This window comes from Tauraco erythrolophus, chromosome Z, assembly GCF_009769465.1.
Source record: "Tauraco erythrolophus isolate bTauEry1 chromosome Z, bTauEry1.pri, whole genome shotgun sequence".
Lineage (NCBI taxonomy): Eukaryota > Metazoa > Chordata > Aves > Musophagiformes > Musophagidae > Tauraco > Tauraco erythrolophus.
The window spans coordinates 28,050,024-28,066,572 of record NC_141496.1 but is presented as its reverse complement, the minus strand read 5'-3'; the positions used below and the strand labels follow the sequence as shown (position 1 = coordinate 28,066,572).

The window sequence follows — 16,549 nt, the reverse complement described above, 5'->3', positions numbered from 1 at the left end:
TTTTCACTAATGTAATGAGTCAAAATTCCCTATTAAAACTTGTGTGAATACAAAAACAGGAATTTTAACGAACAAGCAACAAACACACACATATATATTGTCTGATCAAAGCATTACGTAATAGAAATTCCAAATTTACGTATTACAAGAAAAAAATGAGGTAACAGGTTCAAGTCACGGTTGACAGAAAATTGAAGACTTCCAAGACTTGTCCCAGAAGAATCCTCTTACATTTTACTTCTGAAAGTGTGTTTTATCAGCTTCACAAGGTGCCAAAAATGGAATAAAGCTTGTTATAAACAAATGCATTCTCTTCAAGGGTGAAAGAGCAAGTTCACTGAAGAGTTACCAAAAAGTCTCAAGCAGCAGTTGCAGAGTTTGCCAGACACAGTATTCAGCTTTAATATCTGAATTATATTCTAAGGCTGAATAAGTTTAGTATAGTATTTCCTTGGGCTCATTCAGGCAACCACAAATTGTATCCTATGCACCATTAGGACTAAAACTTTTATTTAAAAGCCAGTCATATCAGAAGTAGTTAAAAAATTTTAGCAACTTTTTTTATTTTTTTAAATATTAGATTTGATTAACTAGCTTCTGTTAGAAAAAAGCCTCTCTGAACTAGCTATCAATTCAGAAAAGGACAGATCTGCATCTCAGCCAAGATTTTTAAAAATTCTAAGGCCTGGCTTAGGCTACATTTTACTTTAATTTGCTCTGTCAACATTTACTCATGAGAGCAGTGCTCAGACTATAGAGTATTATAGGATGTGGGAGTTCCCAAGTCATGTTACTTCATAATTCAACGTTAACCATCATAAACAGTTTAAAAAACCCCAAGATGTTCAATTACAAGAGTTTATCTTCTAGGCAAGGCTCATAACTGTTTAATATCCTTATCTCTCAACTAGAGTTACACTGCTTGTGAACAGCATTAGGACTTTCCTGATAAAGATAAACTGAAGCAACCAGACATCTACTCTATTATGATATGAATGAGATTTTAGACATACACTGGTGAACATTCATTTCAATACTTACAACTATTTACTGAAATATTAAGTAATTTGGGTTCTAATAACAAAACTCTAGTTACTTAAGTAATGCTGGTTTTCAGCTTTTGGGTATACATGGCCAGAAAATAGCAATAAATACCAATGTAGTCTACACTTACGCTGCTGAAATAACAGTAGTTACTTACTACTTACACTACTTACACTAAGACATAAAAAGCTCAGAAAAGAATGCTTGCAGAAGAGGACATATCTGGCCAGCGAGGATGTGGTATAACAAAATCAAACAACATTTTTCTGGTGTGCAGATTAAAAATGACAACTAGCAAGACGTGGACTAAAGCACGACCTCACACCTGCGATTTCTGACCTTGTTAACTCCTGTCAGACCCTTTCAGTTCGTACAAAGATACGAAAAAACGTTACCTATATCACTGTTTTGATAGCAGCCCCCTCCAAATCTCTGCCCCTGTCCTCTGCTGCAGAGACACCCACCTTCAGCTGAGCTCGCTGACCCTCTCGGGCTGCGGTTCCCGCTGGCCTCACCGGCCACCTCACCATGCGGTGCCACAGCGCCTCGTCCTACGCACGAAGCTCCAACCCTTGCCCCACGGCTGCCAGGGCTCCTGCCATGCAGCCCCACGCCTGCCTTCCCTCTGTTCCAGCCTACACTGAGGACCACTCCTGTTGGTTCTTCACAGGATAAGTATGTATGGTCAATGCCAGAGCAGAAGATAGCTTTCCTACGTACGGAAGAAACGAACTTGCTCTGGTAGAGTCATTTCAGTGAAGCATAGCCAGCCTCAGTGACTCTCACATCCCCTACAGCTGAATCTATTGGAGGGAAGATCATAATGCCTTTTCTTTTGAAAAGCACCTAGTCATTGATCAACAGCTTCTGGAGTAAAGACAAATATGTAAAACGCATTGCCACGCACAAGACAACACTCCAACACTTCCAGCGTCACACTCGTCACCCAGAAGCACTGGCTAAACTTTAGCTTTGCTGAAACACAGGGTGCAGGAGGAAGAGGCTCAGTGATCAGCAGGAATTACCAGGGTGCATGAGGAAAGGGCTCAGTTCAGCAGCAACTCTCCGTCATTCAGGGAGTGCCACTAACATCAGAAGGGCAAGGAACAAGGAGGAGCATAATCCCTTTCTGTACTCCTGACATATCATAGAATCATAGAATGGCATAGGCTGGAAGGGACCTTAGAGATCATCTAATCCAACCTCCCTGTCATGGGCAGGGATGCCTCTCAACTAGACCAGGCTACTCAAGGCTCTGTCCACCTTAGCCTTGAACACCTCCAGGGAGGGGGCATCCACAACTTCTCTGGGCAATTTATTCCAAAGACTTACCACCCTCGTATTGAAGAATTTCTTCCTAAGATCTAACCTAAATCTGTTCTCCTTCAACTTAAACCCATTTCCCCTTGTCCTATCAGAGGACACTCTTGTAAAAAGTCCCTCCCCAGCCTTCCTGTAGGTTCCCTTCAGGTATTGGAAGGCAGCTATTAGGTCCCCCCGAAGTCTTCTCTTTTCAAGGCTGAACAATCCCAGCTCCCGCAACCTGTCCTTGTAGCAGAGGTGCTTCAGCCCCTGGATCATCTTCGTGGCCCTCCTCTGAACACACTCCAACAGACCCATGTCTCTCTTATGGTGGGGACACCAGAACTGGACATAGTATTCGAGGTGGGGTCTCACAAGAGCAGAGTAGAGGGGGAGAATCACCTCTCTTGACCTGCTGACCACACTTCTCTTGATACATCCCAGGATGAGGTTGGCCTTTTGGGCTGCACGAGCGCACTGACGGCTCATTATAATCTCATCTATAATCATCTATATATGATGGAGTCTCCAATGATTGAGGTGTAAGGTTTTATTTTTTATTTTTTTTTTTTTTTATTGTTTTAAATCAGGGCAATTAGACTGCCTGCAGAGAGCACCCTTTCAGCCAGCACAATTTAGTGTTGTAAAAAGCATCTACAAAAATATGCCCATTTAATCAGGACTAACACGATTCCGGAGGCTTCACTTTCCATCTCTTTCATGCATGTGTTTCATGCATCTTTATTTCTTTATAACAAATAAATAATCCTCATTTATTTATAATAAAAAAGGTTATCTAGTCCAAATCTCAATTCATTTCAAAGAGTTTTAAAAATTTGCATTTTCTTCAGTAATAGCTCACTCACAAACTTAAGCTACCAGTGGCAAGACAAAACTCTGGTCTTTTGAGAATCAGCATGAGAAAAGACTCTGAAAATGCAGCATTTTTGTTGGAAGACTAATTCTAGCTAGTGTTATTTAACAGGACAAAAAACTAAAACCAGGCACTCATACTACATACATGAAGTAGATAGAAAAATGCAAAGCACGCAGAAGTTTTGTAACCTCTATTCTATACTATCAAAAATTACTAGTGGGTAGTTTCAAAACATATCTTCAGTCATGCTATATGCAGAGAAAAGTGTAGTTACTATACTGACAAACCAGGAAACATATTTACATACACAGAAAAACAGAGGAGATCTTGCAGCTATCGTTTTTTTAAAAAACAAACACTACTCATGTGTGGACTTTATCACAACTCCTTTTCAGAAAAATACTGATAGAGAATTTAAACACACAAATAGTTTAAATGAACTTGTTAAAGCACACTGATAGGTGTGCAACATTTTTAATACTCCTTCAACATGCATATAGCACTGTTACAAAGCACCACTTCTGTTAAAACATATAATTCATAGATTCATAGATTCATAGATTTCTAGGTTGGAAAAGACCTTAGAGATCATCGAGTCCAACCATCCCTAATCCCCATTAAACCATATCCTCAAGTAGATCATCCACCCTATTCTTAAACACATCCAGGGACGGGGACTCAACCACCTCCCTGGGCAGCCTATTCCAGTGGCTGACAACCTTTTCAGAGAAGAAATACTTCCTAACATCCAACCTGAATCTCCCCTGACTAAGCTTATACCCATTTCCTCTTGTTCGATCACCCATCACTAATGTAAAGAGCCCTTCCCCTACCTCCCCACCATCCCTTCTCAAGTATTTGTAGGCTGTAATCAGGTCTCCCCTCAGCCTCCTCTTCTCCAGGCTAAACAGCCCCAACTCCCTCAGCCGCTCCTCATAAGTTTTATTTTCCAGCCCCTTGACCAGTTTAGTCGCCCTTCTTTGGACTCGCTCCAGGAGCTCAATATCTCTCTTAAAGCGAGGGGCCCAAAACTGGACACAATATTCCAGGTGCGGCCTCACCAGTGCCGAGTACAGGGGCAGGATCACTTCCCTGCTCCTGCTGGTTACACTATTCTTGATACACAGAATAATAGATGCACTGGTGACAGCTGAAGTATAAAAATAAACACACTCACTCTGTTAAAAAATTAGTGCAAAAGTATAACTTTTTTCTCACTTGAAAATTATATTATTTTTCCAGATACGTTTAATAGTATTACTCTCTTACAAAAACCAAGAAGTCCTGCACAACTCCGTCTCTGCTCATTCTGAAATGCATGATGTATCTGACGTCCTAGTATTCCAAAATCTTTGACCAAGAGTTCTTAAATTCTATTTAAAGTGAACTAAACAATGTTTAAAAAAATAAATCTAGTATTTCTAGCTCTGTTCTATGTTTATTAAATGTGTCAGTTACTCTCCATGGTCTCAATATATTATGTATTTTATTGAGAGTGACCCATTTACAACCATTTCTAATAGACACGATATATCTATCTTAACTTATTATTTGTATCATTAAAAAAGTCCTAGCTTTCTTAAAGAACAACAGCACACATCATTCCTAATGCAAGGAAGTATAATTCAGTCTGAAGCAGAACTACACTTCTCTCACATTTAAAAAAAAAGTTGAAAAATGTTTTCAACTGTCAAGGAACTGTTCAATTAAAGGCTGCTTTAAACTTCGTAATCCAGAAGTGTTGCAAGTGTCCCTTTTCTTCCACCAACTGGTCAGTGACAGGCTGACATCCAGTTATCAGTCATTTAAAGAATGTGTGCAAAAATAATTTAATTGGAATATTCTATGAAGCAGTTAATTATTACTGAGATCTCAGACATTGACATAATGCTTCTTGTTAAAGGGACACCTGAACTAACCAGTGTTCAAGGACCTCTGTTAAGCTGATTAAACTGTAAAGTAATGTTCTTCCAAATGTTATTCCAAGAGATTTTATCATAAATGTATTTTTCTTAAAACAAAGATTATATTTCAAATCTGAAAGCCAGTCCAGTTTTTAGGGGGGAGGATGGGTTTGCGTTTTTTATCAGACAATATAGGAGAAGGTCCCTTTAACAAGGAAGGAGATAGGTATCACTTAATCAGGATGTGGGAATGGAATCTGTACCTATGGGTAAATGGCAATGCGTTCTGGGTTGGTTCAGCCCTTGGTTCTGAGTTCTGCGTCACTTCTGGCGTCGTTCTCTCATCATCTGTCCCGTTAATACTTTCCGGCGTTAAAGGAGACTGAATATCTCCTCCAGCTGATTCCTTAAGTAAAGCAAACAACACATTAAAATTACATTCTGATTTACTCAGGAACACTATGTGCATGTAAGCACTAACATTAATTCTTAAATAACACACAAATTTTAGATAGCGTTAATACGAGGTTCAGATTTTCAGCATCCCTCGTGGTCACATTTCATCATGTGAATTTAATTCAGAAGTATATTACCATAAGATTCACATTATCTTGTACAAAATACAACTGACCTATGAATTATTTGCAAGTATCCAGCCTCCTGCTTATTACAGCCATCTCTCTCTCACCTGATATTACATTCAGCCTTCATCCTGCTACACAACAGGTGACAACTGACAACCAAGATTCATGTCTCTTACTTCATATTCTAACACAGTGAAACAAACAATTCTCGTATTTGTTTCAAAATCCAGCTTTCATATTGTTTGTTAACCAAAGTGAACAGTGGAAGGGCCATCGGTGGTTGTTCATGGTTCCATCTATGAGCCATCTGTAAAGAACACTTGCTCAGCAGAGCATTTGCAAAACTTTTGTAGGCACATTAGCCTGCCCTAGCTCTTGCACGTCATGGTATTATCTGGGAAGGAGAATACTCTAGCTACACCCAGGCAGCTTCTACTACTGCTAAGTAACTGGAAACCTGAAAAACTTACTGGTTGCCTCCCAGCAGAAGGCACTGGTGCAGTTTTAATCGCTCTTCATCACGCCAACATGTACATTTGTGTTTTGGCCAATAAACACTATTTGTTAATTTCTAGACACTGAAAAGCACTTCTTTTTTTATACAAAGAAAGTACACCCTTGTAGCCCACATCCTAAGTTAGAACGTCATAGGCTTTTCAGTTCCTGTATGTGGTTTAATTTTAGTATTTTGTTTCCTATTATATTCTCTTTCAAGCAATCATTTTTGCAGGAGATAGGCAAGTCATATAAGCTAAGTAGCTCAGCTTGATTTTAAAATGTCTTAGTAGGCTTTTAGTAATCAAGTGGTAACATTTAACTCTCAGATTGATGGGTTTCATGAATAGAGTTCAATGGATGTCAGGGAAGTGTGTCTGTGCAGCAAAGGACTGGCTGAATTACAGATTTCCAAAAGCTAAGCATCTCCTATGGCCACACAGACTTCTACATCTACATGGGGAACAGATAAAACCGGCATTTAATGTTATTAAACTGAAGCATAAGCACAGTCTCTGGAAGGCCAGCAGCTCCTCTTCCCAGCTCTTTGACACTCTGCATAGGAAGCTGAAGAACAGCAATCTCAGAAGGAATTGCAAAGTATCTGAAGATGGTCATGATCTTACAAAATCAGGGTTTAATTTTGGGCCTCCACTTGTAGCCTTCAACTAGTTTACAAGGATAAGGCCTTTTGAAAGTCAATACTGAATCCGATCTTCCATCTTTAGGAAATGTTGTCCGTGACTTCAAGACCTAACTAGATGGAAAAACTCAGTTCTTCTAAAGAAAGTAAGATCTGGCTGTCGTCATTACCTTCTACACCCTTCTGGCGTCCCTTAATCAAAAATACTGTTGTTCAACACTTTCATTGCACTTGAAATCACATTAAGCATTTGCAGCATAATTGTCAAAATTTTGCTTTTATTCTGCCATATTTCTCACATAGGGAGAAATATGTATCTTATTCTGAAAACTGAATTAGTGGGTGATACAACAACTTAATACTGACTTCAAGTTTACTTCTATTCTATTTAGCATTCATCAAGTTACACAGCACACATACACCAGTGTCTCCACTCTGCAGCTTCTTAATAAATTTATACTGATTAAAAAGTAGAAATAGTTAGCTTACACTGATTTAATTCCATGGATCTAAACTGTTATTTATAATATAAATGTAATTTTTTTTATTATGTGAATGCAACTTGTTACCTATGTTCAGGAAGAATCTTGTTACTTTATTCTCAATACTATTACCTTAAGTGTTCATACTTTAAAATTCAAAATTAAATCTTGATTGTCACATAACAATTTTACTGAATTGAAACTGAATTGAAACTGAATTGAAATTGTGGAAAGAGTTGGCAAGATAATCAGGCAAATGAATTATTTTATACAGATTATATGGTTTTGTCTAATATTATCCTCTGATTTGATAAACAGTTTCCACTGACATTAAATGAAAGCCTTTATGGACCCAGGAGGTACTCTTTTGTTTCCTCTTCTTCTAAAAAATACATACCACACCCTACAAAATCTGGATGGCTTGTATCCTTTAGCTAAAATTCCTACAACACTATTATTAGATACATAAAGCCAGAGTCTACTTATTACAATGTTTTATGTGTGAATGCGTAAAAATTATTTCAGTAGAAGAAACACAAATGTGCAAGTTCTCTCTAGGCTTATTTTTTGTTAAAGCCCTTTCACAGACTTCTAATGTGAATGAAATTCAAGTGACAAAAATTAATGCAGACAAACGTCACAGTCTATGTAACAGTTAAGGTTCACTGCCTGCAAATTCATGAGGGGCTGATTTTGTATGTACAAGAGAAGCACTAGATTCTAGTACGTATTTCTTCCACCAATAATACAGGTTAATCAGTGCTCTCACACACTCATTAACTATCTCTGCCTGATAAATAATTTATTTGCAGTCAACTGTAACGAAGCCGGCTATGAATAAAGCACCAAAACCAACAGAATTAGCCACTTAACACTGAACAAAGTTTTTACAAATGTTTACAAATAGTATGTTCCCATTTTATACTAATTAGAGACAGAAAAATAATTTTAGAAACATTTTTGTGAGATGTTCGCATGTAATGAAGTTTTTATTCCATACCACTATGGCTTCACACATCCACTCCAGACTTCACAGAACTGGGGCAGAAATTGTTGTGAGCTTAAAAAGGTTTTCACCCTTCCCTTCTAGCTGGGAGAGCCAGTTAACTTAGTTCTAGCATTCAACTGAATAGACACTATATGGAAAAAATAGTGCTTAAATTGAAAATGACAAGTCTTCCTGTAAATCAATGATAAAATGTAAGGCCTGATATTTCCCACTCATGACAGCTACAAATAGGTATTTCATGCATTTAAGAAGAAAGGATTAACAGCTCTCCTGTGGTGTGAAACCACTATTGTATCATATACAGGTTTCTGGAGGATATTGAACTTCAAGTCACTCACCAGTCCTGGATTTACATATCAACTGATGGTAGGTATTTTTCTACATGACAAGTAAATGTGAGAGTCTGACTCAGATATATTCTGATATTTAAGAGTTTGTCAGAGATCTGCACTGTTTAAAGGAGCTCTGGCCCTACTAATGACTATGCAGGACTCTGGTACTGCCAAGAAGTATAAAAATGACAGTGTCTGCAGTATATAACCTAAGTGTAACAGAGAGGAATTCATAAAAAAGATGCCTTAAATTTCAAAATCTTATAACCAAAATGCATGCACTCATAAAAGAGTCTTTAAAGTAAATCAAGTAGATTTCACAGCACACATCAAGCTGTGTTTTAACGGTGACTAAATATGGAACAGAAGAAAAGGTGGAGTAAATGGTTCTAAAATCATGAACAAACCAAACCAATTCCAGCTTGTTTTCTTATTAAGTATTATAATGTCTTCTCATTAAGTATTCCATACACTTCCCTGGCATTGCTGTTCTTCATAGCGCTTCTCTGTTCAGTACTGACTGGCAATGGCGTAGGTCTGCCAGCTGCTGATTCAGATACCATAACACATGTGAAACATTTGTTCCAGTATAGAAATTCACATGATATCCCAGAAAGTTACTTTTTTCACAAGCTTCTTAAGTAAATTTTGCAATTCTACAAAGCAAAAGTCAACAAGTGATAAACCATGACCATTTTGCCAGAAGCAACCCATTCCTTGCACTAAAAAACACTGTGATTCTAAAACTTTTCAGGCAATAGCTACTTCTAATAGTCTGCATAGGAGGGGCTCAGAATCAGCGACAAGACTATTTTGAGTAAATTACTCACCACACAATTTCAGAAATTAACTGAGGTCTTAAGCTGAAATGACCAGAGTCAAAAAAAATATCTGAGGACAGATTCTTGCTTAGAGAAAAAAAAGAACTAGGTTCAGTCTCCAGTTGATTGTAAGACTGATGGGGTGAGACTGTAAACCACACAAACTGCTCTATTTGGTTCCGTCCTAGAATCTAATTAAGGCTGTTTCAAAAAGTTTAAAAAAAAAAAAAAAAAAAGGGAGGAGGACACAGTTTTCAGGCTATCACTTCATGCGGCTCAGTGAACTCCAGATCGAAGTGTTGTTCTTTCAGTGCACAGGCAAGCTTGTAATTGAAAATAGACTATGGGTGGCTTGTCACTGTAAGATCCATGAGTTTATGACACGAAGCGAAATTATTCCCTATGTTAAAAGATGGGTCTGGGAAATAGGAGGTGGCACAGCAGGAGAGCCAGCATCTCAGTTTTATATAAACAAGATAAGAGCATTACAAGCTTTATTATCTAAGGCCGAGTTAAAGGGACACCAAATGGGGTACCTATATGCATAGGTGGCCTTAGAAGTACCAAAATAGACAACTTTCTAGATCGAAGCCTCCAGACATACCAGATATAGATAAAGTGTGTATTATTATATGAACCCATCTTAATACAGACAGGTCAAAAGTACAAGTTGTCTGACACAGAAATGATGCTTTCCTCTTCATTTCAAGACAGCATTGTGAACTCGGTGGGACTTACACATAACAAAACATCATCTCTCTTGCAATTTGTTGGTCCAGGCCACCAACTCTGGACAAGTTAAGTTCTTTTTACAGTCAAGGTAAATGGTGATTTTACGTATTATCTGATATTCTGGGAAATTAAAGCAAAGCCTGCTGGTAAATAGGAGGCGAACAGGCAGTATTAAAGAAACAGTAAGAACAGAGAGTTTACAATTAGCAGCAGCATAGCTTAGCGGAAAAGGAACTCCTGCTATTAAGTAATTGCAAATTGGGCTATGTATTGTTTTATTTCTGCTACGTGTTTCACACATACACAAAAGGCAAAGAATACATGCCCTCAGATGAAACAGTATATCCAAAAAATACTCAACACAGAACTACTACTTCCTGGCCATTGAGGGACTTTTCTGGTGGAAATATCCAGCCAAATAGTATTAGTACTAACACTTTGCAAAAGCTCCTAACACCTTACAGAAGCAGCCTAACTTCAATGGACTTCAGGTAAGATTGTTTTAACATGGCTAACACTAGTAAGTACTTGAACTACAAATACTTATTTTATTTCTGAGATATTTCTGTTGTTATGTCTTGTCTTCTATTTCTCCTTAGTTTCACAACAAATTTTTGCAGGACATTCAGAGTTGAAACTCACACATATCAGTAGTATTTGCAGGGTTACATCGAACAACAGTGAACAGCGAATACCTTGTGCAGGGTTTTGTTATGCTAGTTGTAGAGATATTTTAATAAAGATTCAATCTATAGGGACATACTGAATGCATAAAAAAGCCCATGTACTTTTTCTCTTTTAGAAATGTGTAGCAGAGAAGGTGGGCAACGTACCATATCTGGTATGTTAATTAACAAGGAAATAATTAAAGCAGCACCAAGACAAATATAACATTTTATTTGACATCTGTATTTTCCAGTTTTGATATGCCACATCTTCCTACCTACTACTAATTTAATGCAGAAGGATATCTGCAAGTCCAGGATAGCAGAGGGATTGACACTTGTAGCTAACTGGGTTACTGTTATAGAGCTCACTACTTGTACGCTACCTCCCATTGCCTTTCCTGTGAAAGCTTCCTTAAAAAAAACAGGTTCCTGTGAAGCCTTGACCAGCCACTGAAAATATATCCTTCCTCTTTTACTTTCCCTCTCTGCAAAGGATCACTATGCAAAAAGGGAAAGAAGAGCTGTAAAATGATTGAGAAGGGCAACACTTGAATTATTTGCCTTGCAGCCGCTTTTTGACAGATGATCTAAATGACTGCAAGTGCTCCTTCAAATGTCTCTAGGGTCCCACCTTCCCTCCCCACTAGCAAGCACCCATCTTCCCCCAGTCATAAATGTCTTTGAATGAGCCTCAGCACCATGGAAGTGCTGCAGTTTGCCATGAAGCCATCGCTTCTCATCTGTTCCAAACTTCAAAGTTCCTGATGCAACTGCGTTCTCTCTTGGGAGCTAACGAGAAGCATTAAGTATGTGAAGACTATTGTGCTGACATGTCAGCACTTGCACTAACTCTGTCTCTCAGAATAATACACTACCTTATCAACACAGCAGAAAAACAAGAGATGAAAAGTAAGGCCTGAATATGAAATTATTCCTAAGTGTGCAGTAATTAAATCACAACTCTCAATATGCATTATAGAATCGCTCAAGGTAACATTTCTTTAACTGCCTATAGTATAAAATGTTAGGTTCCAAGTATAAAAGGAAACCTGTACAGGAAAACGAACAATATTAATAGCTCACATAGTTCAAGAGAAAGCTTTAATCCCGGGCAGCTGCTAGACAAAAGCATCCTGCCTCTTAGTGAGTTGTTCAAATTTACGTTCAAACCAAATAAGTCACTCAATTCAACAGTGTCAGATTTAATTTCTGAGTCCAGACTATTAATCAACATGTCAAAAGAGAACCAGAGTCATTGTTTTGTTTGTAATATCAAGTAACTAGAGGCCTGGCTGAAGGACTTCACTGTTTCTAAAGCCAAGTGCATATTAGGTTATAGTATTCAAACCCTTACTTCCATTATCTCTGTGATTATTTATGGAATTTATCGGAAATTTAGAGACAGTCAAGAAAACTAATAAAAAAAGACTGCCTTATTTTTCTGCTGTTACAGTAGAGCAAGCGGTTTCCTGTTAATAGCAAAAGCCAACCTAGCACTTGGGCAAAATGCCTACTGGGAAAACAACATAAGGTTGTTTCATTGTGTCTACTCTTGTGGTTTCCACTGACTTCTCTTGGAAGGACACCAGATGTAGCTTTCTGGTGGCAATAAAACTATTCATACAGCATGTTGCAAACTGCCTGCCATCCTTGTTCCATCAAAGATCACAAGCATATTACAATGCAAAGCACCCAAGAGACACACTGATTCAATGAATGAAGACTCCGCAGAAAAAAGACTCAGCTGCATTAATCCTACTCAACTCAGGAATCCCTGCTGAAGCTTTAAAGCTGCTTCATCCTTCAAGAGAAGGAATTGCCTTTGTCTTCACTATTGCTTAAAACAAAGCAAATAGCTACACATAGAGTCAGAAACACTGGCAGGGCTGCAGGAGTGGAGAGGCATAAAAGCTTCATGCAATTTCTTTTTTCAAAGCAAATTTGTTTTCGAGTAAATCAATTTTAGGCTTGACTAGTGTCAATGTGACTATATTAATTTATCCTCCTGTTAGGCCTATATTAACCCAGTTCAAGTTCTGAGATACCTTTTATAAACTCTTCTTTTACATCATGGCTAACTGTAATAAAACTCCAGAACCCACATGTGAATCTGTCATCTTCCTTCAAAACATTTCACAAGTGAATACTGCACAGTAGGAAGTAAGTAAAAATAGTTTGCTGATTTAATTTTGACTTTTTGTTGCAGTGATTCTTCTATAAAAGTCCTTTACAGTGCACTGCCTGAAGTTGCATAGATACAATAAGAAAAAACACAAGAAGTGTTTATTATAGGTTTTCTTACATTACTGCTCACCACATTTACTCATTTTCTGGAGAAAGCTCAAAGAAAGGTATGGGAATAAACAAAAGGCTAATTTTATTTTAAAGCAAGTCCTTTTTACACTTCTGTAGTGTACGTTAAATGTATTCTTAGACTTCATGACACTTCTAGCTGACTGTTGAGAGAGGATTCAGGAAAACTTCAGGGAACGTACTTCAGGGAAGCACCCCGTTCATTTTTAATACAACACGTGTGTGTAAGACACAACACAGTAAGTAGCACGGATATGAAGTACTAGGCTTGAATCAGGCAATAAGACTCACTTGAGAGGGTGTACTTGTTAGCTCCATCTTTTCTTGGGATTTTTCCTTTGCTAGTCTTGCAGCTTCTTTGAATTCCTGAAATTTTTCAGCAAACTGAAGGTATATACATTAAAAAAAAAAAAAGGAAAAAGAGAAAGAGTAGGTGTGAAGTCATACATTACATGCAGAACAGAATGCTGTACTTAACATTTTACAAAGTCAAATTCTGTCAGTAGAATTTTTTAAATTTTTCTCCTTAATAGATACTCATTTAAGCGAGTTACAGAGCGATATACCTTTGACGCAATGAAGTTTTATCTGTTGCTGACAGTGTTCAAAAGCCTCACCTCAGAGATGTCTAGTGTGACAAGTTGCCTTACACAGCTGCTTTCAGATTCGGGTTTTACTGTTCTCCTAACAACAAATAAGCTGGTTCTGATGCCTATTGTGGTCACTATTAGTTTAGCGCTTTCAGTGGGCTTCATTCTTTCATGACTGAAACAATAATGATTTCTTCCCAAATTGTAACAGTATTTATAATTTCAATAGTTAATTAGGAAAGCAGCAATGGGAATATTGAGCCAAGTTAATTTCTTTATTGTTCATTGACATCAATCAAGTTAAAGAACAAATTCATTGAACTTGCATATACTGAACACTAAATTCAAGAATTCCACATTTTGCAGTATGTCTAACTGCCATATGAAGCTTGATTTCTATGCTACATGTGCCTCTTCCAGAAAAAAGCTGAAGCAGCGATTTAGAAATACTTGCACCCTTAAACTTGAGAGATTAAATCAATTTATTAAGAACAGGGTCTAGTTTCTCTGGCTAGAGAAGAATTCAGCTTCATAGATCTCAGCTTGACACTACACGAATTGCTGTAGCAGCCAAGCATTTGTTTTTGTTTCCTACTGCTTTTATACAGAACATTATCTTATTATGATCAGCTTAAGACTGAAACAATTCTGCAAAAACATTGAAAGCTTCATCAATAGCTTCTAAATCTCTCTGGCAGCAGCAAACATAGAAATTGTTTTGCACTGCATGAATTTAGAAGGGAAAAAGGCTACACTTTGTGTGACACAATCTCCTCAACTATTTTCAATCAGAACTTCACTTGCCATGCAAGACCTAAAAAACCTTATTGTCTTTGAACTTCTCCAAGTAGGCTACTAGTATTCGAGGAAATATCATTTCTATATTTCACCTGTCAAGTTATTTAAAAGCATATGTTTCCTGAATATAGAAGGAGACAAAAGATACTACCCTGACAGTCTAATCCATCACCAAAAAAAGTCTTAGAATAGATCATAAAATTGACAATAGATGACCAGAACTAGATGATACCTCTTTCAGACTTGTACATAGACCTCAAAATCTGATGAGTAATTTATTATTTAAATTAGCTTTAAGACCAGACAATTGGTAAATGGAAAACATGATGCTGAGCTTTAGAATAAATGGTTGAAGACATACAAGGCAGTAAATATGATTTTCTGTATCACAGTGGTAGAAATGGTAAAAAAATATATAATAGATAAATAGATAACATTATAAGAAAGAACCAGCAATGTTAACGTAGCGGAAATTTTCACAAATTTACTAGAATTCTTTGAGACAGTCAGTTGATGGATATTAGCAATGTCTTGATAAAATTGCTGAATAACAAACCTGAGATCTCATGGTATGAAAGGAAAGGTTCTCTGGAGGATGAGTATTTTAAGGAACAGATGAAAAATTGTCCAGGGAGACTACAAGAGGCTCTTACAAGTACCTGTGGTGGCACTTTCGTGCATACTCTTTAAGTTATATGGAGTAACTCAGGTCAACTAATTCAAAGGGGTGAGACAGACAGCAAATCTGAAAAGGAATATTTCTTCTCATACATCAGGATGTTATCAAAAGCAGAGACTTCTATTCTCAATGAGAAAGTTGTCTCAGTTTTTTTCTGAAAATCATGGGACATGGTGTTCCTCCTGCTGCAGCAGCAAGAGAGACTTTGCCAGCAAATCCTGATCCTGTGAAAGGAATATTCTTCAATAGGGGAATCATCTTTCAGGTATCACTGACTTCTGATGGAACAATCTTGAGGTGAATTTGTGGTCTAACACATTGAGAAAAGGTCTAATGAACATAAATAGACCTTTAATTAATTTTCTTCTATAATGTTTGTATCTGAAGTTGATTGGAGTACTGTTATTCTTCTGTCAGATATTCTCACTCTAGTAATTCTCATTCACAAAAACTGCACAGAAAGAGGTTACTGCTGTTGCACTCACACCCTGGTAATTAGTTTAGGAGGACAAAGGCACATAAACCAGAAACTAATAGTCCAAAAGTCAAACATTTACTTTAAGTTAAGCAGACAATGACCTGAGCATAAACAGTGTATTCTATTTGCTCTGATTATTGGCTTCATTAACCTGTCAAAATCAGTAAGAGACTAGACTAAATTTTTTGTGGTTGCAGGCTGTCTTTTGCTCCATGGAACCTGAAGCATTTCATTGGGGCCCAGAGACACCACTGCAAAACAAATTACATACAACAGGGCTGTTCACTTAAGGACTCTGATAAATCAAATAGAGAAAAGAAGTTCCAGAATCCATTTTTAAGACAACTTTTAGAAGTAATCTGTTTCTGAACAAATCCTTTAATATATTTGTTAGCCCTATTACCAATATTGAGTAGTATCTTAAGCCCTAAATTAGATTTCATGTCTTACAGTGCAAGGTGTACCAAGGAGTGCTCAGGTACACCTGACTACAATGTCAGGGCACAGAATTCAGAATTAGTAATCTGAGCAGCGAGACAAGACAAGAAAGAGAATATAGATGTGATTTCTCTAAAGCTACACAGCAGATACAGCATTTCTAATTCAGCTTTTCTGATTCCAAGACCAACATATCTACAAACTCCAGTGACTGAACAGACTGTAATTTAAAGTTGCCTTCCTCCCATCAAATATGTTTGTTAATTTTAAAATAACACAAGAAGTTTTACCCTTATGAATTTGAGTAGCAACGATCAGCAATTTCAACTCACATGAATATCAGTTTCATAATTAAGATAA

General features: G+C 37.4%; 1 protein-coding gene across 1 annotated transcript in view; it reads right to left on the bottom strand.

The window, feature by feature from the left end:
• The window catches only part of HOMER1 (homer scaffold protein 1), a 66,180-nt gene that overhangs the window by 40,072 nt on the left and 9,559 nt on the right, over positions 1 to 16,549 (bottom strand). Inside the window, exons 3-4 of the mRNA XM_086629213.1 lie at positions 13,498 to 13,590; positions 5,391 to 5,533 (exon numbers count right to left, since the gene is read on the bottom strand). Of these exons, the coding sequence (XP_086485339.1) occupies positions 5,391 to 5,533; positions 13,498 to 13,590 (236 nt within the window). The remainder of the gene's footprint in view (positions 1 to 5,390; positions 5,534 to 13,497; positions 13,591 to 16,549) is intronic.